We start from the raw sequence: 22,812 nt of genomic DNA on the forward strand, positions 1-22,812 counted from the left end.
TGTTCCTTGGCCTGTGGGGGCCGATGAAGCGGCCGGTCTGGGTACCGGCAGCCGGTCCCTCCCGAGGCTGGCGCATTGTCCGCTTGGGGTGACGGAATCCCATCTCGACAGGTGCAGATGGACTCCCGAGGACCCTGTCCGCGACCCCGCGGGCGGGTGCCGGGGCGCGAGGACCCGCCGGCCTCCGCGGGGGCCGAGGCGACGGGGCGGGGCGGGGCCGCGGCGCTACCCGCGCGCCGCCCAATCGCCGCGGGCCCGGAGCCCCGGGGGCTGGGGCGCCGCCGGACGTGCCGCGGCTGCGCCGACTGCGCCAGCGCCGGGCGGGCAGGGCGCGCTCAGTCTGGCGGCGGCGGCCGTGCGCGCACTGACGTGCCGAGCGCCGCTCCGCCCGCACCGAGCCGCGCCGCCACCGGGCCGCGCCGCCGCCCGCCATGGTGTCGTGGATCATCTCCAGGCTGGTGGTGTAAGTGCCTTCGCCCCCGCCGCCCGGCCGCGCGCCCCCGCAGCGCCCGCCCGCCGCGCTATTAATACCCGGCGCCGCTAAATTTAGCAGGTGGGGAAGCTGCCGGGCGCCTGCGGGCCGGCGGGGTCGCCGGGCCGGGCGCGGGGCTCGGGGCTGCGCCTCGCCGCGCCCCGGCCGCTTTGTTCCCGGCGGACTGATTGGCAGAGGCCCCGAGGGGCGCGCCGCGGTGACACGCGTCCCCGCGGGGACAGATGCTGGGGTCGCAGGGCGCCCGCCCGGCGCCACGCTTTTGTCGGGTGGAAAGGACCGACGAAGCCAGAGGGGCGCTGCCCGGAGGGTCCGCGCGGAGACTGGGGAGACGGAGACGGAGGCGGGGCCCTCCAGGTCGAAAAATCCTCCGTTTTAGGTTTCTCAGATGGACAGCGGCGAAGGCAGGCGGGACATAGGAGGATGGCTATGAATCGGGGTAGACACCTGCGTCCCCAGGTCTGATTTCCACGCAGGGGGTTGGGAGGCCGGGGCAGGCATCTTCAGGAATGCTCGGGAAATTTCCAGGTGACAGACAGCCCCCAGGGCGGTAGCAATGACACCTCGGAGCAGGAGAGCGGAGTCATCTGGGGTGAGGCCCGTGAAGTCCTTGGGGATGGGCGTGGGGACGTTTTTATCCTAACCTTCCCTGCCTGGGGCAGGACAGATGTGCCTGCCACCTGCTCAGGGGAGCCAGGGCTGGCATGGGTCTGGGGTGGCCTGAGGGGAACCGGCCTGGGCTTTTTCTTTGTCTGAGCAAGAGGGGACCGCAGGATTGTGCCTCATCACACACAGGGTTCGACATGTCCCTCTTCCCTTCCTTCCCTGATTTCCAGAGCGGCAGAAGCCCTTCCCAGCATTGTCTCCCAGCACCCTGCTGCTGTCTTCCAAAGCCAGTACCCTTGTCCTCACCCCTAGTCAGTCCAGGAAGGCCCCTCCACAGCTGTCGCCAACTGTTAGGGCTTGGGCTGTACCTTGAGAGGGCATGTTAAATATTTAGAAGATTACTGCGGGCAGAGCGAGCATGAATAACCCAGGAAAGCACCCCAGCGCCACGCCTCAGGCCAGGCCAAAGCCCTTCTTGCCTTCAGGGTGCACTGTGATCTTTGCTTTTACCAGTGGCTTCGGGAGGGAAGGGTGGGGCCGGAGAGGATGGTGGGACTGACTGGTGCTCTCTATAGGTCCACTGGGCTGGGGTGAGGCTGGTCCAGGGACATGTGACCACCTCAGTTTTATTAACACACCCTGCTCCCAAAGGGGGCAGTTGAGCAGAGTGAAAAGCAGAGGCAAGGATTTGGGAAGGGCGTCTCAGTGACTTTCTAAAACAATTACACTCTGCAGAACCGGACTTCAGAGAATTTGTATGACCCTGAGTACTGCCCCTCGGGTCAACATGCAGCCTGTAGCCCAGGGGAGAGTTGGAAGGATTTGGGCTGTTGGTCCTACAGTCAACTCCAAAAGGTCAAGACGGATATCACCTATCCCCTAGGCCCGATTCACCATTTAAGCCCAACCTGAAGTACGAATTATTAGCGTCCCTTTTAACGAGCAGTAACACCTGCCTTACCTGAGTAATGCCTGCTTGTTGCAGGGTAATTAGAAAATACAGGTGAGTAGACTGGAGGTCATGCACAACGGCCCCACACAGAGATAACTCATAATAATTTTGGGAGGCATATTCTTTAAGAAGTTTGCCCTTATGCATATATGCCCATGTGTTAACTTTACAGTTCAAGGGAATGGGTGATTAACCCAGTGCTCCGGATACCTAGAGGAATCTTAGGCAGGGGACGGATAATGTGTTTGTACTCAGAAAACCCTTGGCTCAAATCCCATTTCTGCCTCTTGCCTGTGGTCCCGGGTCACAGCCTGGATCACGACAGAGCTCAGTTCACAAGCGGATTAAGCTCATGTTGCAGTGATTTCAGTGACACATGATGTGTGGATTCCCAGTAGCCGGACTGCACTGAGTCAATGGTGACTCCTGTCCTCCTGAGTACATCACCAGAGGGTGGAAGAACTCTGGAAGGGGTTCTTCCCGCTGGACTCCCTGAGGCATGGTGGCCCTAGTATGTGGGCTCTGGGCTCCAAGCCCTGTTTTAACTGCTAATGGAACCACTGGTCTAGTCCGCCCGGCTTCTCTGTCAGGTTGGCAAAGGAAGGAATGTCCCTTGCTCAGAGACAGCTGAGCAGGTGAGGAGGACAGGCTCCATGCCCCTCCACCTTGGAGCCGTGGTGGGCGGGCATGCTGAACTGCGCTCTCTCCAGCTCCTGGGCCCCTGGCAGGAGGGCAGCCTGTGATTTTGTCTCTAGATCCCATTTCCTGTAAGCAGTCTTTTCAAGGTTGTGTGAGCCTTTGTCACATCAAAGAACATTAAGGAAGCCCCATCGCCGTGTTCTGAGGATGGAGAGGGAGGGCCTTCCTGTCTTTATGGTCCTAGGCATCCCCCCAGGGCAGACAGCCGCACTGGCCGCGCGTGTCGAAGGGCAGCAGTTGTGGCTTGTTTCCCTCTTCAGCCCCTGGCCCCTCCCAGGGTTATTTTTGAGGCACCTGTGCCACCCAGCAAAGGTTGGTTGCCTTGACGAGATCAGAGGTTCTCGGGATAAGCAGGGACACTGTCTGGTGTTGTCCCTTGCAGGTGGGTCCCTGGGCAGGCACCGTGACAGGCCCATGCCCACTGGGCAAAGCTCCTGGCATGGCATCAGTCTGCAATTCTCCTTTCTGGCCAGCTACCATTCTCCTTGGCTCACCTCGGGAAGAGTTAATGAAGATATGTGCAGTGTCAGGTGGACCACTGGACAGACAGCTGATGTCTGTGGGCAGACGTGTGGCCCAGGCGTGCCGCGCCTGTGTAAAATACTTTGTTTTCTTTACAGACAACTCAAGGCCTCAGCTTGATGAGTTTCACACTGGGGAGAACATGTTCGCACACACCCTGAGGGCGGGGGACACAGACGTTCTGTGACTTGGGAGAATGTGCCCTTTTGTAGCATTTATTCCAAGAATCAAGTGTTACTTCGTTGCCCCTGGACCGAGCTTTGGCCAAGGTCCAGGTGGTTGGTGAACGGAGTCAGAGCTCCCCAGTCCACAGGGGTTTGAAGACCCAACCCTCTGTTCACTGTGCAGGAAAACCATCTGAATTCAACACAATTTTCTGAATAACTGATGGCTATGCAGGAAAATAATTACTTCCACCCTGCACACCTTTAAAACGTCAGTCTTAGGAAGGCGCAGTGCGATGCTCCGGTGCTTAGCTAAACGGCTGGCGCTCATGATCCAAGAGAGGCTGTGGAGAGATGTGTGTGCCTCCTGGGTCAGGATGTGAATGTGTGGGCGGAGGGGAAGGAATGGGGTGTGTCCTCAAGATTCCCCACCTGCTGCAAAGCAAGTGGGAGACCTGGAGGACCACCGCCCTTAAACATGAGCCCGCCTCTCTTTGGAGGCGGCTTTTTAAAAGTGGAATGTGGCAGATGACCCTGTGGAGGGTTCTGGCTGGCTGGGGCACCGTCTCCTGGCACTGCAGGGTGGCCCGCTGTGGGAGCTGGGTCAGGAAGAGGGAAGACGCTGGTGTGAGCGCGGGACCCTGGCACAAAGGCTCTTACCCCGTCAAAACCTCCCGCCCACCCGTCCACCCAGGACCTGGTGCTGACCAGCATCCCAGGGGTCCTGCTGTATAGCCGGTGCTCCTCCAGGCCCGCTTTGCCCCACCTGGCCCTGGCTGCACCACACCTATTAAAAAACAGGAGGTGTCCTCAGGGAAGTGACAAATGCCAGCCTGGGCTTCGCCACGGTTCAGCTGCCTGTCTCTGCCGCCTGCTTGCTGGGAAGTGGCTCCTGAGGTTTCTCCCCGCTGTGTCTTATTGGAGGTTAGGCTGACAAGGAGGTCTCCCCTGCTGGCTACCGGTCTTCCCTCCTTCCTTCTAAAGAGTGTCTCCTTTGGAGGGTGGAAGGGCCCTGGGAAATGAGGGAAGGGGAGGTGGGCCCTCATCGCTGCCACTGAGCTGCCTGCCATTCTACTGGGGACAGCTGGGCAGTGCGGGGGCTGCAGCCCGTGGAAGTTCACTGCCAAGGGCGAGTCTCGCACGTGCCCTGGTCACCAGCTGCCAACAAGAGCCGCGGGCGTCTGCGTCTGGGCTCCGAGCGTGCCCTCCTCTACTGAGGGATTGGGGCCTGGATAACTGCACCATTCATCCCGGACCTTCAGGATCTTGACTGTCTTCACCCAGAAGTACGTTGTTGGCCCCTCGGAGTTTTTTAGTGACTCCCTAGAAATATGGAGAAAAAGGAAATGCCAAATGAAAATGTTTGGTGCATGGAGGAGGTGCTGGAGGAACCCCAGGGGCCGCGGGTCAGCCCTGCAGCCCGGCGCTGCCTCACGGAGCAAGGGTAGCACACCGGCTGTGTCAGTGAGAGCTGGGGAGCACCAGGCCGGCCGGGCCCCGCGGGGCTGGGAAGGAGCCCTGGCATCCTGCAGGCAAGGTGGCATTCCTGTAGCTGGCTCAGCGTGGGCTCTCCCGGGCCTCGCCTGTTCCCAGTCAGGAGGAGGCTGCCCCGCTGTGAGAGGTACAGGTAACAACCAGGGCACCCACTGCCTGGTCCCGTCCCTTCTGGCCGTCCTGCTGACCAGGCCCTCAGACACCCAGGTGCCCTATGGCAGCACAGGGGGCCATCCAGCCCTGCTCCGTGCACCACCTCCTTTTCCCGGGAATCGCGGTTCCACCGAGCTCCCCCTCCTTTGCCCTCTGCCAGCGACAGCGCAGTTCCTGTCCACGGTGTTCCTGTGCGCGTTTGCTTGTGTTCTTTCTGCCTCCTGGATGGCGCGGTGGACGGTGCTCCAGAGCAGAGTGGTCCTGTCCTCTTCCGCCAGCACACCCACCGGCCGCTCCCTCTCCGTGGGGGCCCAGGAGGAGCTTGGGCCCAGGGCGCACTTCCCTGGACACAGACGGGCCCAGAGGTGGGCATGTGACCAGGCTGAGCCAGCAGAGCCTCCCCCAGGCTTCCTTGATCTGGAACTGGGAGAGCGGCCACACCCGTGGTGCGGGCCTGGCGTTGGACAGACTGAGGGGCACTGGCACCTGCAGAGCCCAGTGCCTGCGTGGAGAGAGCGGGGAACAGAGGCCGCAGAGGGCCGTGGGGAGAAGGAGGAGGGCCGAATGCTTGCCACAGGGTTGGGTGGACGGCTGGGTGGCATGTGACCCCCAGCTGGTGGCTCAGAACAGAGGTTCCTGTTGTGCTCAGCGCTCTCTGCTCACCCTGGCTGACCGGAGCCCATGCTGACCCTCACTCTCAGGGTGTGGCTGCCACATTGGATCAGTGGACTGCCGCGGTGAGAGAAATGGTCTGGAGCGCCTCCACGGGGAAGCGGTAGCCTGTCCCCTCTTTGCCGGGGCCACGCCTGAACCTGGGCAGCGGAGGGTCACGCTCTCACCTGAGCGTCATGAACAGCGGGAACCAGAAATGGGCAGGAAGAACTCCCAGCAGCCCGCCCAGCTCCGGCGTCCTTGGTGGGGCACGACTCCCCTGTGCCAGGTCCTGCACGTCCTGTACCCTCTACCTTAGACGTCGCTGGCCCCTCGCCTCCCGCCCAGCTCCGGCGTCCTTGGTGGGGCGCGACTCCCCCTGCTGGGTCCTGCGGGTCCTGAGCCCTCTACCTTAGTTGTCGCTGGTCCCTCGCCCCCCCCCACCTCCTTTCCTTTGTTGTTTGGTAGATCAAACAAGGAGGAGGCCTTTGTGTGTTTTTTGGGTTTTTAAAAACCTGTTCTTTTTCGTTATCCATGACAGTAGGATGTATTTTGACAAATTACACGTCCGTAGGGCATGACTTATTCTATTTAGGATCCCATTCTGTGGCACCTTAATTTCGAGGAGGCTTTGGGGATCTTGGGAATGCGTGCCATTCTGTGTCTGAGCGCTGGGCCGTGCCCTGATCTCCTCTGCATGTCCTCTGTCCTCTGTGTGTCTCTGGCTACCTTTCTGCACCAGGCCTCCTGTGGTCTCCTAACTGGAGGAAGAGTCCTTTCCTCTGGGTCACTTTGTGCCTGGTGATATGGTGGTCTGTGCGTTTACTCCCCTGTGGGCCCTGTTTCTTTGTCTCCCTCTTTTCCGTGTGCAGTAGGTGCCTAACGTGTGCATGTTGAATCCTGAGTGAGTCACAGACTCACCACTCAGGGTGTGGTCTGGACACAGGCCTCGTCACCCTGGAGGTCTTAGGAATGCCCAGTTCCAGGCCCCAGTAAGACCTGAGGGGATCCCCACGCTGCCGGGCGGGGTGTGTCGGGGTTGGGGTACCGGTCGCCTCCCGTGTGGTGCCCACGTTGGCTGTAGAGCTGGGGCTGCCCCCACGCCTCTCCTCTGTGCTAGGCGGTGGCTCACGCGCTGGTCCCGAGTCCTGACCTCTCTGGAAGATCTGAGTGATGTGATTCCACAGGGGCGCAGGGACCAGCCGGACGCCTTGCGCAGGTGGCTGCCCGGCAGAACCCCGGTTTGTCACACTGGGCTTGGGGCTGGCAAGGTGGTGCCTGGCAGGCCTGCTGGGGGCTGGCAGGTCAGTGCTGAGGAGAGTCGGGGCAGTCCGCCTGGAGAGAGGGCAGGACATGGCCGACTGGTTCTGGACTCTTGGTGGGTTTCCCGGAACCTGCAGCTCAGAGCCTGTGGTCCACAGGACTCCCTCCTGAGCAGCCGGGCTCAGGGCACCTGTGGGCACTGCTGGCAGGCCCGTGTGCTATGTGGTCCTCGGAAGTCAGCTCTATCTTCAAAACGCCTCCAACTGGCCATGGCTCACATCTCCCCGAAGACCACACCCCAGCCCCGGATACTCCTCTGGACCATCCAGAACTCTCCGTTGTCCCCGCTTCTGTTCCTGCCCCGCCCGTGATTAGTGTGCTAGGGTGTGGATATGGCTGGTGTGCCCCAGCTCTGTGGGAGAAGTGGTCCACAGTGTGCGGTATTGGGGGTGGGGCCTTGGAGTCGGGGCCTTCTGGGAGGCCCTTCAGCCAGGTTGGGGGCATGACCTGTCACCTCTGAGTTCCCTAGCACATGATCTCCCTGTCTCACGCCATTGCTATTCATCATGAGGTCACATAGCCAAGGGGCCCTCGCCCAAACCCGTGCAATACTGTTTCTACTTTCAGCCTCCAAACTGTGAGCTCAGCAAACCTGTTTCCTTTTAATGTGAGCCTGCCTCAGGTATTTTGTTATAGTAATAGAAACACACATATAAGATGGGTCTCCTCTTTCCCCTGCTGTTTAATAACTGTCTGTAACCCTCCCATCCCATGGAGAACACAGCACAGTTCCTTACCATTCTCAACAGGTCTGGCTCCTACCCATCTGACCTCACCATGGGCTGCCCTTCAGCTCAGCCTCCTTGCTCTTCTGGGAAAGAGAACACATCCACCCTGGCTTCTCCCTCTGCCCACAGCTCTGCCCTGGGTTGTCCACGCCCTTCTCTGTCCAGTTAGGGCTCTGCTCAGGCCCCCTCTTCCGGAGGGTTCTTTCGTGATCACCCTCGCAGAAACCCCCCTTCCCATCACCCTCTCCCGGGTCATTCCTGGAATTGTGCTTTTGATAAGCTTGTTCACAGTCTCTCCTTCAGCACTCTGTCTCCATGACTTTCTACCATCCTCTTGTGCTCAGGTATTTTCCCAGTGTCTGGAGCAGTCCTGCGCACATAGTAGGTCTTTAAAAATATTTGCTGAATGAATATGGTTCCATAGTCCCTTTGGGGTGAGAAGATCATTTTCAACCCCCAGTTTTATAGAAATTGATCTGTGATGGTGGCAAGGAGTTTAATCCCTTTAAGCCTTGGTTTTCTCATCTGTAAAATGAAAGATTTGATTTCTGTTCCTGGAAATATGAAAGAGTAAATAGTCTGAAAACCCTCCCTAAAACTGGATTTAGAACTTCTAAAGATCTTGGAGGAACTATATCAACAGCCCAGGGATCTAATGACTGGTCAAGATCGCAGCCCGATCAGCTAGTCCCAGATTGAGGGCCACGGCTCCACTTTCTGAGAATGTTTTAATGTGGACAAAAAGAGACTTGTGTTTTGTGGCCAGGTAAGTGGACCAGTGGGTCACTAGAAGGCACATTTTTGGCATGACAGAAGGAAAGATTTCCATTAATAGGCACTCACAGTGCCCGGGTTGCCTTAGGAGCAGGACCTTCCGATCCTGAAACTTGAGGTACTTGAATACCTCCTTCGTCGGGTGGAGGAAGAGAGAAGAGTGGGAAGTTTTTCTGTCTCACTGGTTAGGACTCCGTCCCTGCCTAGGAGTGATGATGGATGGATCCGCTCATTGCTGGGTTGGTGGTTCATTGATTTGCAACCTTGGATTGACCATTTGCTATGTGCTGGGCCTACACTGGGCACCGGGGATATACAGATGGATGGGTTAGGGTTCCGTCTCGAGAGCCAGTCCGTGGCAGTGGGACCTGAACTCAAGGGCACCTCCCGCCTGGCCAGGGCTCTTTCCAGGGAGGTGTTCTGGGGCTGACTTCCCTGGTGTTGGTGGAGTGCCAGGAGGGGCCTTCCAGCAGGGGAACGGGGGCATCTGACGTGTGAAGGGCTTAAGCCACTGCAGCGTCCCCCTGCCTGGGGACCCTCGGGAGAGAATGGAGGGTGGGGAAGGGCAGGCTGTGCAGAGATGGGCGAGGTGGAGACCCCCACCCTCTGGCTGGTCTGCCATGGCTGTGGGCTGTGGTCTGGACAGTCCTGGAGACCAACACTCCAGCAATCTTTGGAGTCAACACCAAGGTGTTGGCCAGGCAGCTCCCCAGTCCCAGGGAGACCGTTCCTCCCCCTTCCCAAGTCACCGGCAGGCCTCGGCCTGTGGCTGCAGCGCTCCAGTCTCTGCCTGTGATCACAGGGCTTCTCTAGCCTGCGTCTCCCTCTCCCCCCGCTTCAGACACTCAGGTCCCACCTGAGTAAGCCAAGGCTCAAAACCCTTGGTCCAGTTGCTTTGCCTGAGGAGGTGACACCTGCAGTCCTGGGTTGGGACCTGGCCCTCTCTGGGGCACTGCTCAGCCTTCCTCACCCGTGGTTGCTGGTCCTATTTTCGGGAAGGTGAGGGGAACCCATCTAAGAACAGCCTGAGAGGAGGCAGGGGGAGTGGGCAGTGCTCTCTCGTCTCCTGTCTCTCTCTCTGGGCTCTCCTTGGTTTGTGAAGATTCGCTTTTGAATCAGGCAAAAGGGTTGGAGCACAGTGGATGAGGGCGCAGCGGGTAGCCTGGTTTAAGAAAGAGAAGGTTACCCCTGGCCATGGCGGCGCACAGCCATCACCCAGCGACAAGGGGACTGAGGCAGGAGGGTTCCAAGTTCCAGGCCTACCTCAGCAACTCAGCAAGACCCTGTCCCAAAACTTAAAAAAAAGGGGGACTAGGGATACTAACTCAGTAATCAGCACCCCTGGGTTCAGTCTTCAGTACCAAAATACATACACGTGTACGTAACCTTCATTGTATGAATGATTGCAGTTATCCATCAGACCCTCGGTGCGGGATGGAACCCAGGGCCGCTTAGCCTGAGCCACATCCCCAGGCCTTTTTATATTTTACTTAGAGACAGGGTCTTTAGGGCCATGCTGAGTTTGAACTCGCGATCCTCCTCATCTGCCCCGAGAGCTGCTGGATGGCAAGTGCGCCCTGGCGCTCGGCTCCACTGAACTCTGATGGACACTTGGGTGGTTTCTGGGCTCTCCTTTTCCTCTTTGCTCTTGGGAAGAGTGGTGGGCTCTCATGCGTATTCCTGGCTGGGCGGGCTGGGCGTGGGGCCTCTGCTTCCTCCCTTGGCTGTGTGGCCCGGGTCCTACTTGCACAGAGGAGCAGACTGTGCCTGGGCTCTGCCTGCGCCCGCTGTCAGCATCCCTGGCCCTGCACAATACCATGCCCGCTCGGTCCCCATGGCCTCAGAAGTTCCTGACACCTGGCTGGCTTCCTGGGTGCCCCCGTGGTGGCCGTCCTGGCGCAGAGGGTGACTTTGGTGTGCCTCGTCTTTGTCAGCACTTAGTGTAGTCCCACGGGCATTTCTGCCAGTCTGGAGGTACGGGCAGAGCCTCGCTGTGGCTCTAGTCTGCATGTCCCTGGAGGCTGATGAGGCTGAACGTCTTTCCCGTTCTTGGCCACCCCTCCTCTGTGAAGTGCCCGCTCGCCTCTTGCCAGCGTCCCTCCATCTTGTCTTGGTGATCTGGAGCAGGTCTGTGAATATGCTGGAAGTGACTGCCGTCACCTCCACGGTACAAATGCCTCTCCCTGTCTGTGGCTGGTTTTCTCATTTTCTTTATGTGTATTTTTTATTCTAATTTTTAAGCCTTTTTTTTTAGTTGTGGATGGACACAATACCTTTCTTTGATTTATTATTTCTTTGTGGTGCCTCACAGGTGCCAGGCTAGTGCTCTATGCTGTGCCCCCACCCAGCCCGTGTGGCATACTTTGGTATTGATGCGGTTTGTCAATTCTCCGCTGACACTCTGCCCTTGGTGCCGGGAAGCCTTCCCTCCTGGAGCCCTGAGGATGTCCTTCTGTGTTGCTCCTGGTGGCTTTGTCGCTTTCCTATTCACATTTAATTTCCTGGCCCATCTGGAGCTGGTTTTTGTAAAGGACGTGAAGCCGCAGCCCAGATTTCTTCCTTTGCCAGCAGCAGCTTACGAGCGAGTTCCTGCTCTGCACCCGCAGTGCCTGCCCTGTCTCCAGGCAGGCGGCCTGCCCTGGGTCTGTTCCTTCTGCTCATGCTGCAGTGGCCTGCCTGGCCTGCACCAGCACCTGTCCTGGTCACCATGCGCTCAGGGAGTGCTCCGTGTCCTGTGTGGAATTGGTGGTGAATTACTTACTTCAACACACACACGATTTTAAGAACCTGTTGGTCTTTTGATTGGAATAGCCTGGAATGTACAGAACAACAGAAAATTGATGGGTGGGGGTATTCCAATCCACGTGGCATCTGCTTCCACCTATGCAAGTCTTCTCCAATGACCTCCAGGAAAACGCGGGGCCCTAACGTTATCCAGGCCTGCCTTGGATTCGTGCTCTGGCCCGTGACTTCGGCAGTGCCGTTGATGCAGGATCGTAATAGAATTCTGTCGCACTCTCCCTGTTGGACAGTGGCCTCCCGAGGCCTGAGTTCTCTGGGTTTCCACAGTCACTTTGACTAGGGTGGTGCCCTGTGTGTCTTTGCAGTCACGCCCGCTGCCCTGCCCCAGTGCCCAGCTCCTGGTGACTGCAGACTCTCGTTCCTAGTTAGAGGGAAGTCTTCCGTGTCTTCCTGTGGTGTGGCTGCTGGGGACTTTCAGGAGCGTGCTTTGTCACTTGAGAGCTTTGGTTTGTGAAGCTTCTATAACAAATGGTGTTGTGCCAAATGCTTCTTGTGAGATTGCAGTTCAGAGGCAAACTACTGATTAACCTCACCGTTAACCTCACTGCCCAGCCTTCCCTGGTGGACTCTGCAGTGGTCTGTGTAGATTGGTGCTTTCTGAACAGAACTTCCCAGGTCAATCATCAGGGTCATCTCAGTTGATTTTTGTAAATGACATGAAGCAGAAGTCCACAATTTGTGTTCTTTTTTTTTTCCATGTGAAAAATCAATTGTCCAATTTATAATGAGTTCCTTTATTTCATAACTGCTTATGATTTCTTTTTCTATGGGAAGATTCTAGAGTACGGATTCAGTTTCTTTAATGGCTGTAGATTTCCTCTTTCTTCTTGGGTCCATATCATTTTAGGACTTGTTTGACACTCTTTCAAGTTTGCTGACATCTGACAAAGCTGCCTCTGCGTGCGGCCGCTTCTCCTTCCAGCTCGCAGCAGACCCGGGCTGGATGTTCTTCCTCCGTCTTCCAGCCGCGTCTTTCCTCATGCTGAAGTCTTTCTCTGTCCCCACTGCACCACGGATGCTTCTCTGCATGTCCTCAGCCACATCTGACCCGCCGATGAGCAAGCCCAGGGTGTTTAGATTTCTCCCGTCGTATGTCAGAAGTCCTCCTCACCCAGTCCCACACAGCTCGGCCATATCATGCTGCCTCTTCTCGTACATTTTAAATCTACTCCCATCCTTCATTTTCAATGTGCTCGTGTTGTATTGGAGTCGCATCTTTCTGGCATCCTAAGCGGTTTCTGAAGGGCAATGCGGCATCTCCTTCCTCCTTCTGTGTGTGTGTGTGTGTGTGTGTGTATGTGTGTGTGTGTGTGATACTGGGGATGGAACTCAGCGTGCATGCCAGGGGGTGCTCTGCCCGTGAGCTGCACCCCAACCCCGAGAATCGAGGTGCACTGTGAGTTTTGTAAGTTCTTTCCCACTGTGAGTGGGCATTCCTCAGGACTTCCTCCCGAGGGGCCGTCTGAGTCCTGGCCTGAGGCGAGCTCTTCCAGAGGAGTCGTGCCTCGGCTTCTGCTGGGTGTCCAGGTTCACCTCCCGTACTGCACTTCTGCAAAGCAAATCCCTAAAAAAGATTTTTTTTTTAAAAATCTGACCGCTGGGGCCATGTGAGTTGGGCTGCTCACTTGGCAAGGGCAGACTGCTGCTTCCAGATTCTCAGGGAAGTGTCTTCTGTCCACCTGCTGTGAGCGCAAAACAGTGGGCCTCTCTTTCCTGGGCCTCGAGGCAGCTGGTGGGCTCTTCTCTCATCCCCTGCTGCGGGTGGTGCGGTTCTTTGAGTACTGGTTCCCGAGAGCTGCTGTAATAAGGCGACACAGACTGGGGAGGCCAGTGTGAGCTTGTGGCAGGGCCATGCCCTCCCAGGGCCCTGGGGCGTCCAGACCTTGGCTTTGCTTCGGGGTTGCCAGCCGGCTGGCCTTCCCTGGCCCTCTGGTGACCGACTGCCTCATCACATTCTCCTGGGTCTGTCTCCTGCCCCTCTGCTAAGGACACCAGTCACGCTGGATTTCAGCCTGACCCGAGACTTGACTTCACTGGTCACGTCTGTCAGGACCCTGCTTCCAAGTGAGGTCCCACGCACAGGCGCTGGGGGCGGGACTTCGACGTATCTTCTTAAGGGAACGGTGGGGTGCACAACAGGTCCCACTGTGCAGAGGGACGTCCTGAGCCAGCACTGCCCCAGGTGGCCTCTCCTCATGAACCGGGAGTTCATCAGGACGGTACATTCCCAGCCCCAGACCTGCCAAAGGAGGCGCCCGAGGTGGACCTGTGCATCTGGGTATTGATCCGCTCTCCCGACTTCCTGCCAGCTGCCGCCTAAAGGAGTGCAGCCTGAGGTTCAGCACGGCGGCCCAGCAGGTGCCTCGGCGTGCTCTTCTTGGCTTTGGCTTCTCGGGCCCCCTGCTGTTGATATGGTGTGTTTGATTTTTCACATTGGCTCCATTTTCAAGTCTGAAAGCCTCTGGCTGTCACAGGAAGTCGGTGGCATGGCACCATGAGCACCGGAGCGTTCTTAGCCTGCTGTGCTCTGTCTTCCATGTGCACAGTCTCTGCTGACGTCTGGAAGCAGGCTGCAGACCTGGGCCCCACCTGCACACTTCAGCATGTCACCCAAGGACGGGTCACCCAAGAACCCAAGCTCTCAGGCCAGTTGGTCTCAGGACCCCTTTACGGTCCTAAAAAATCTGGTGACCCCCCAAAACTTTTGTTGATGTGGCTTATCCCTTTTCAGTGCTTACTACATCGAAACCGAAGATAGAGACATCTCCAGATGTGTACTTATTAGTTGAAAATAATAGAAACCTATTACGCATTAAAATAGAAACGTATTTTATGAAAAATAGTTACATTTTCCAGAACAAAAAAGAGTGGCAGGAAGAGGACTTGGTGCCTGTCTGCAGGTCTCTCCGGTCAAGGTCGATTGCAGTGGGGACTCCGCAACCTGACTAGTGAAGGTCCGTCTGTATTATGCTCGGCTGGACCTCGTACCCACGTGTGCTCCTGTGACGGAGGCTGTTGGCTCTCTGCGTTAGGTACAGATTTAAACGTTGGCGTATTTGTTACACAGCAGCAAAAATAAAGCTCCTTGGCGTTACCTTGATCTCATCAGAGAAGCCTTCCAGGGTTGGCACGTGGCCACGTTCACGAGGGTGGACATGGATTTTTTAAACTCAGTGTTTGCTTGAAATCGTTAGCAACAACACTGGTCATTTTCTTGGACACTAGGTATTGCTCATTTTCTTTGAAATCCTTGCTGATAGCCTTGGTGTGTGGGCATTCACGCGACAGAGGTGTCCGCGAAGCCCGGTGGCTCAGCGCAGGCTCGGTGACGCCCTGCTTTTCCTGGTGTGCCGCACGCGGCCTCGGGTGCATTTCTTGACTGTCCCAGGTGGCAGAGACGCCGCCCCCAGGGCCGGAGGTCCAAACGTGACTCTCCCTGCACTGCTAAAGCCCCTCTCCAATGGGAGCGGTTCTTCCCGAGTCACAGGGCGAGCCCGGGCGGCAGGCCCAGTCGGGGCGCTATGCTGGTTTGTGGGAGGCGCTGGTGGTGGGTCGCCCCACTGATTCTGTACCCCCGTGCAGACTCAACACAGCAGGCAGAGGTCCTGGGCCCCTGTGGGGTTGCTCTGACCTCACAGAGGGGTCGCGGCACCCCCCGGGGGCTGCGGGTCCTAGTCTAAGGGCCACTCGCTGTCGGGGACCATCAAAACCACCACTTCTTCACCTAAGAAAGTCCTCGGAGCCCGCCCCGCCCGACACGCGGTTTGTGCTCAGACTTCTCGTATCTAGATTCCTTCCCTGTCGTTTCTCCCGTGTGTTTGGATCCAGCTGAATTCACATACCGTATTTGGCTCAGCCTGACCAGCCAGCTCAGGCTTCCTGGGACTAGGCTCAGGTGTGGCACGAGCACCACGGAGCTGCCCCTGCAGGGGACGGGCTGCCTCGCAGGGGGTGGTGCACACGTGGCCATGTGGCAGAAGAGTCACGTACCTCCTTTGTGTGTGTTGATTTATTTATGGCACCGGGGGTGCTTAGCCACTGAGCCTCATCCCTGCCCTTTTTGTATTTTATTTAGAGACAGGGTCTCACTGAGTCGCTTAGGGCCTCGCTAAGTTGCTGAGGCTGGCTTGGAACTTGCAGTCCTCCTGCTTCAGCCTCCTGAGCCGCTGTGATTACAGGCATGTGCCATCACCCCAGGTGCACCTTCTTTAGATCCACAATTTTTAGTTGCTTTCAGTGGAAGGGTAAGTCAGGGTATCTTGTGTAATGCTGTTGGAAATCATCGTCTCCTTTGGATTCTTCGTTTTTGAGATTTTCAGACATGTCAGAATTTCATTTTAAGTACGACTCATGCAACTTACATATCTAGACTGTTCTGGCCTCACCCAGCACCTCAGGGTGGGCTCCAGAGCAGCAGGTGGTCTGGTGGTTCACATAAGGCTGGAAGCCCTCGTGGGTAGGAGAAGGCGCCAGCACTTCCACCGGCTTCGGACTCCTCCCTCGTGTCCTGCGGAAGGTGGGCCTGTCCTAGAGGGAGCCCCTCTCCTGTGGAAGAGAGTGCTTCCTCCACAGACGCCCCGCAGGCTCTTCCTGCGTGCCCACTAACCTCGGCCACCGAGGACCCACCGGGATCTGGGTACGTGGTCAGCTTCTCCAGGCACAGGCCCCCAGGGGACTGGGCAGGGACACAGAGAGTGTTTGAGTCCCTTCACCAAGATGAAAGCCAGCTGGATGGGGAGTGGCCACTACTGCAGACTCCGTCCACCCCCATAGCTTTCCTGGCCACACTAACGTGGAACGCTCCGCTGAGCAGCTGCGCCGTGGCAGGCCCGTGTCCTGACAGTCTTGGTCATTCGGCAGTTGCACCCAGTTGTCCTGCTCCACGGAGCTGTGGCCACCACCCAGAGGAGCGGGTGGGGCGTGGCTGCGTGGTTTCTCACATGGGGCTCAGCCATTCCCACGTCACAGCCGCCTGTGAGAGGGGCCTGGCTGACGGGGCTGGAGCCCCGCCCAGGTCAGAGGCGGTGCTGGGTGCAGATGAGCGTGACCGTCAGCAGCGCCACCTGGCCTCGGACCAGGAGGGACTCAGCATGTGGCTTCAGGTCCCAGTTCCACCTCCAGTGAGCTGGGACACCGTGGGCACAGGACTGTGCTTCCCAGAGCGTCGTGGAGCTGGGGGCTACACCCCCAGCAGGCGAGCCCCCAATGGCTCACACCATCCCACCATCTACACCTCCAGAAGAGCCAGCTGCTTCAAGTGAGGCAGACCCTCGGGACATCGCAAGCTTTGAGGCTTATGAGGAGGAGCTGGAGGGGACAGGAGAATATGGAGGAGGCTCTGGTCCTGCCTTGCTGTGCACACCCCAGCGGGAAAGAGCAGCTGAGGAGTGCAGGATTGACTTCCACCCATGCAGGAGAATGGATTGAAGGCACCTTCGGGGATGCCCTGGTCCAGCTACCTTTGCAACAGGTTAGCACTGTGGCTAGGCTTCCTGTCCTGGCCACGGGGTGCTCACCATCCTGCTCAGCCCACCTGCCGCCTTGTCTCAGGAGAGGCCAGGATCCATACTGTGTGGCCAGCCTGGGCCAGCCCCAGCCTCTGGGAGTGACAGGCTCAGCACTTTCCTGGAGGTACTCATCCAATTTAAGCTGGCTCTGGGCAGGGATCTGGTTTCCCTGCAGGGTGCAGATGCCAAGGCAGCAGAGCCCATGCCCAGGGCTGGCAGCAGGGTGAGGCCAGCTGTGGTTCTGCATGCCCAGCCCTGGGCGAGGAGCTATGGAACTGTTGATGTGAAGTTGCTCCGATTCCGGAAGGAGAATCTGGAGAGGTGTCCTGGGCAGGTAGACGCTGGGCTGATCTTTCCTTCGTTAGCACTCCACGTGGAAGTTTGCAGACTGCTCTCTTGTGCATCGTGGGATCCAGGGTCACAAGTTGGTGGCTCCTGGGCTGAAACCAGCCTGAAGATGCCCGCATGGCTTGCAGTGTTTTAGATTTGAATAGTTACCAACGTTAAGCTGGGAGATGTGGCACCTAAATCCAGATTTCTGGCTTCCCCTGAAGAATCTGGCCGACCTGGCACTGCAGGATGGTTTCTGCAGGGCACCGTCAACAGGGCTGGGGGCCGGCTCCCCAGGGTGCCCGCTCCCCAACCACTCGGCCCTGCCAGGCCCAGGGGGTGTAGGCTGGCTGCTGCTGGTCACCGTGTCTCACCTTCTGCCTGGTCTCTCTGTCACTGGCCCAGAGCTGGCTCTGCATTTCCAGAGCAGCCTGGGAGGCAGGTATTCCTGACCCTGTTCTGCCACTGAGGTGACTGTTATGGTTTGGATATGAGGTGTCCCCCAAAAGATCACACGTGAGACAATGCAAGAGCGTTCAGAGGAGAACTGATGGGGTTGTGAGAGTCTTAACCCAATCGGTGAATTGGTCCCCTTGTGGGGATTAACCGAGTGGTAACTGAAGTGGTGGGTGTGGCTATGGGGTGTACATTTTGTATCTGGAGAGCGGATTCTCTCTGCTTTCTGATCACCGTGGTGGGACCTGCTTCCTTCTGCCACCCTCTACCGCCATGATTTCCTGCCTCAGCTCAAGCCCCGAGGAGTGGAGCCAGCCTTCTGTGGACTAAGACCTCTGAAACCTGAGCCCTCAAATAAACCTTTTCCCTTCTACAATTGTGCTGATTGAGTCCTTGTAGTCACAGCATCGAAAAAACTGAAACAGTGACCAAAGCTCAAACTGGCTTCAAGGTGTTATGCAGGGCAACAGTCCTGGCTCTGCCACCTAAGGGCTCTGTGGCCTTGGGTGAGTGACTTGTCCTGTCTGAGTGGCCGTCTTCCTACTCACACCTTGAAGGGGTTGGGTGCTCGCTGTCACGTTGCTCAGCACGAGAATGGACGGAGTCCAGCGAGCCCGGGAGGAGAGGGGAGGGCGTGGGTGACGAGCAGCAGAGCAGAGAGGCCCAGCACTCCCGAAAGGGTCTCTGACATTTGCTTTATCTGTTTGCTTTGCTGTGATATTAACTCTTCTCCTAGAACTTTCCATAAAATTGGCTGTTTGCACTAAGGGGGGGAAAAAAAAAGAAAGAAAAGGTTAAATGCTCACCGTGCTTCCCACCTGGGCTGAGCCTATCCCTCTCCCCCTGCAGCATGAAGGGAGGTGTCCGCGGGTCACAGATCTGTGCCTCACTCCCCTGACCCAAAGGCACACTTCGCTCTGTTTACATTAATAAAAGTAAGCTGGACTCTGGACATGGACCTGCACTGTACAGCAACAGTTGCGTGGGCGGTCAGTGTACCTGGCTTCACGTGACCCTGGCGGTGGCCCCGTGGGGTGGGTGGTACCCTTGCCATTCTGTAGTGCGCAGTCTGGGTTTAGAACAGGTCAGGAATGTGTCCATCCCTTAAACACGGACAGAGCCGGGAACTTGGTGTGTCTGATTTCGCAGTCCTTGCGATCTCCTTGCCTGAGCGGTGCTACCAGGTCCCGTGCGCCTGCAGCAGGAGGAGTCCTGGAATGCAGGAGGACGCAGGCCGGGCTAGCTGGGCCCATGGCGGGAAGAGCAGGGGTTGTTCTCTGGCCAGGGAGGCACGGCCGGGCGGTGTGAGCAGCAGGCCAGTTGTGCCAGTTTGAAGGACCAGGTGGGCTTGAGAACTCCTGAAAGGTCGTCTTGGAGTGGGCGAGAAAGGCAGACTCAGATCAAAACAGAGCTTTGTGTTTAGGCAGAAGCCAGCCAGTGAGGAGGCGAGGCGGGAAGCCCTGTGTCTGTGTCAACCCTGAGGCGACGAGGGTTGAGTTGATCCAGAGCCTTGGCAGAAGGAATGGACAGAGGCTGAGCTGGCAAGCAAGCAGAACAGAAATAATCGGCAGGACTTGAACCACAGAAGCGTGGATGGGAAGGAATGTCGAAGCTGGAGTCCCGTCGTGCCCCTGTGCAGGGTGTCTCCCGCGACCACGTCCTGGCAGCTAGTGGAGAGTGGAAGGGCACCCCCTGCCTTTGTCCTGAAGCCGGCGACCACGGGGCGCCACACCGCCCTGGCCGGGACTGTGCCCCAGGTCACGTCCACCGAGAGTCTCAGAATGTGCCCTTATTTGGAAATAAGGTCTTTGCAAGTGTGTATCAAGTTAGGACGCGTTCACCCTGGATCAGGGGTGTCCCTGATCCAGTGCTGCGTCCTCCTAAGAAGGAAATCGGGGCACAGACTGAGACATGCAGGAGAACACCTGGGACATCCGAGGCAGATTGGAGGGAGGCCGTCCTGGCCAGGGGAGGCTCCCTGCCTCCGGAGGAACCTGGCCCTGCTGCCACCTGGTTCAGACACCTGAAGAAGTGTAGAGTAAGTGTCTGCTGTTCGAAGCCACCAAGTTTGTGGTCCTGACCCGGGAAGCAGACGCAGCAGCCCTTCAGCCCTTACCTTGAAACGCCCAAGGGCCCTGCTGGCCTTCCTAGCGCAAGTGGGGACGAGGGCCCCCGGCAGGCCGGTCCTTACAGAACCACCGCAGCCCGGGATTCTCTTTCCTGCCTGGTGCTCACAGGCCTCTTAATGACTGGTCTAGAATTTTGCCTTGGCATCCAGAACCTTCATAATGGATCCCAGCACTGTTCCCAGACTGGCTCTGCCGAGTGTCAGCTTCCTGCACCTTGACAGGGGCGCGCTGCCCCTTCCTGATGGCCACTCCCTGCGACCCTCCCAGCTCTATCCACCCACCTCGGCTGCCTACCTTTCCTCCCTGGGCCCTCCTGGTTAATGTGGATCCTTGGTTCTGCAGCCTCCGCACACCGCTGGCACCAAGTGCTGAGCACCATCCTACAGTACTCTGGAGACGGTCTGTGCTTTTGTATTTCCTAACTCATTGATTAATTTTGAAATTTCTCCAGTGTATGTCTTGCCTCTTGGGCTCTTGGCTTGGTTCCCCGAGGACAGACAGCCTGCCGCTGGCTTCCCTTCTTATCTATACTCGGTGTGCACTGTGATTACTTAACAGATGAAGATAAGAGAGAGGCTGTTAAGCGGTAATGCAGGATAATTTTCCTGGTCTGGGAAAGATTAGAAAGGGAGGTTAGCTGGGCACAGAGGTGCACACCTGTCCTTCCAGCTACTTGGGAGGCTGAGACAGGAGGATCACAAGTTCAAGGCCAGTCTGGGCAACTTAGTGAGAACCTGTCGAAATAAGTGAGTAAATAAAGAAATACGTAAGCAGGACTGGCGAAGCTCAGTGGTGGGGTGCCCCTGTGTTCATCTCCAGAACCCCAACCCCAGAGAAAGCAGAAAGGAACTTGAAGCAGCCCCTGTCGACCTTTGGAGTAGACGGTGTGTTCGTGTCCGTCCCTGGAGCACGGATTCTCGTCCTTCTGGTCCTTCCAGGCTGCCCTGTGGGATGCGACAGCAGAGCAGTTGAGCACCTTCCCAGCACCCGGCTCTGGGATGAGTCCTGGGGACTCTTGTTCTCCATGAGTGCTGGTCTTGTCGGAGGCGAGGCCAGGAGTGGTGGTCACTTCCTGACCGGCTTCCTGTGCCCTTCGTCCCGGCGGCAGAGTGCAGTCAGGCCTGCAGGTCAGGAGAGGCTCTGGCAACCGCAGGTGCTGTGGATGAGGGACTGGGGAGTCCGCCGGGCCAGGCCTGAGATGGGCCCGGCCATCTCATATCCTAGGCTGGCTGACAACTTGTCTCCCTCCTGTTCCTGTGGCCACCCTTGCCGACATCTCGAGAGCGGGACCCGAGCCCTGGGACAGGAGCACTGAGCACGGAGCCCCCTTCGGCTCCCGTCGTTGTTTTAAGTGTACGTTTTATACGCGCTCACAAATCGGTACGTGTGTAGAGACAGGAAGAATCATCTCCTTTTCCACCCTGCTTGCCCTGCAGGGACCACGCGGGGAATTGCCCGGGGCCGCCTCTCTGGGTGGATTGATTCACAGAAGTCCGTCACTGATTACGCATTAAGAATTCTGTATTCCACTTCCCCACTTAGCAGGGCCCTAGAAGCGGTTTTGTGTGTTTCATGACTATCTTGCTTCTGGAGCGTACAGGAACTGAACCGGGTGCTTTACCACTGAGCTGCACCCGGCCCCTCATTCCTTGTTTGGTCTTCTAACTGGCCAGGATGCGTCATAAGCATGCAGATGCCCTTTATTTATCCACGAGGACGGTGGAATCATCATTTGAATTTCACGAAACACCAAATACGATCCACCCGAGACGACAACGATGCGGACGCTGGTTTCTTACACAGACGTACCAGGCTGTACAGGCTGAAAGCTGGCACTCGTGTGCATAGTGACAGTTGGCATTTAAAACGAGTTCGGTCGTACCTCTCCATCCTTCTTTGAATCTGTTCCCGTCAGTGAAGAGTGTGAAGAGGGTTAGATCTCAGCTGGAAATCGTTCTTCTATCCGACAGCAAAGGCCGGACGTGGGTGACGGGCATGCCCTGCCCTGGACCTCAGCATGTCCCACCTGCTGAGCGACACCTGGGTGTCTGCCTTAAGGAGACCGTGCACTGGGCTGTGCCCGGCTGGGTGGGCACATGCTCTGCCCAGGGTTATAACTGAATTCCCGCTCAGGCGGTGGCGCCCTTCAACCTTCCCACGGGTGCTTTCAAAGGGGCAGGACCGTTTGTCTCCACAGCACGGTTGTCATTGTTCTCCCTTGGGACCAAGGCCGTGACAGGTGGTCCAGTGCCACCTACTGAGCTGACGGGCGAGAGGACTGGGCTCAGCCTCTGCCGATGCTGCACGGCTCTCAGCTGTTCCGTATGTGCCCTCTTCTCAGGGACGGCCCTGCCATGTAACCTCCTCTTGCGACTCCTCAGCTCTTGGGTAATGCAGCCTCCCCCAGGGTCCCTGTGTCTGTGTCCATGGGTGCATGCCATCTTGCCTGGGGCTGTGTAGGGGAGTGCTGGGCCACCTCGTGGCCGCCTGCCACGCTGCTGGCAGCATCCTGGGCTCGTCGGGGCCCATTTCCAGGACCATCAGCAAGGACTTCACATTCCACCACCTTTTCCAGTGGTCACTGGGAAGGGTGTTGATCAGTGAGGTGTGATCCCAGGGGACGTCGTCCCCCGGAAGCTGGCTGCCGTTTCTGACTCCAGTTCTGACCCCTCTTGGATTGTTGGCTCCCGTCTCTCCCTCTCCTGAGGACGGTAGGGTTGTCCTTTTCCCATCTTCAGCCTGGACAGCTGGTGTGGCCACAGCAGATCTTTCTTCCGCTATCTCATCTTGCCAGGTGAGAACAGTCGCCTGTGGATATTCAGCCACGCAGGCCTCCTGTGTAACAGTTAGGGTTAGGAGGATCCAGTGCACAGGGCCCCAGGAGCTTCTTCCTGGGTTTGGTCATATATTAAAAGAAACAGCTTGCTCCACACTGTTCTGTCTTCAGCCCTTCAATACGGCAATACCGTCAATACGGCAGCCGCTGCATTAGTGGCAGCAACAGCAAGGAACATGCTCCCTGCTGGTGATTT

The 22,812-nt window shown here is 57.5% G+C and overlaps 1 protein-coding gene across 11 annotated transcripts in view; it reads left to right on the forward strand.

Moving 5' to 3' along the window:
* Positions 1–280: 280 nt before the first annotated feature.
* Positions 281–22,812, forward strand: part of REEP1 (receptor accessory protein 1) — an 86,078-nt gene continuing 63,546 nt past the window's right edge. For 4 of the 11 annotated variants that reach the window (XM_079111289.1, XM_079111280.1, XM_079111285.1 and 1 more), the window contains exon 1: positions 809–949. Coding sequence is in view for 4 of the 11 variants with exons in the window: in XM_079111279.1 (XP_078967405.1) it covers positions 432–463 (32 nt within the window). In the remaining 7 variants the exon portion in view is untranslated. Of the gene's footprint in view, positions 464–808; positions 950–22,812 lie in introns of those variants that run through there. The other 7 variants (XM_079111279.1, XM_079111282.1, XM_079111283.1 and 4 more) reach the window with 7 other exon arrangements.

The sequence above is a fragment of the Sciurus vulgaris genome (assembly GCF_902686455.1).
Source record: "Sciurus vulgaris genome assembly, chromosome: 14".
Taxonomy (NCBI): Eukaryota; Metazoa; Chordata; class Mammalia; order Rodentia; family Sciuridae; genus Sciurus; species Sciurus vulgaris.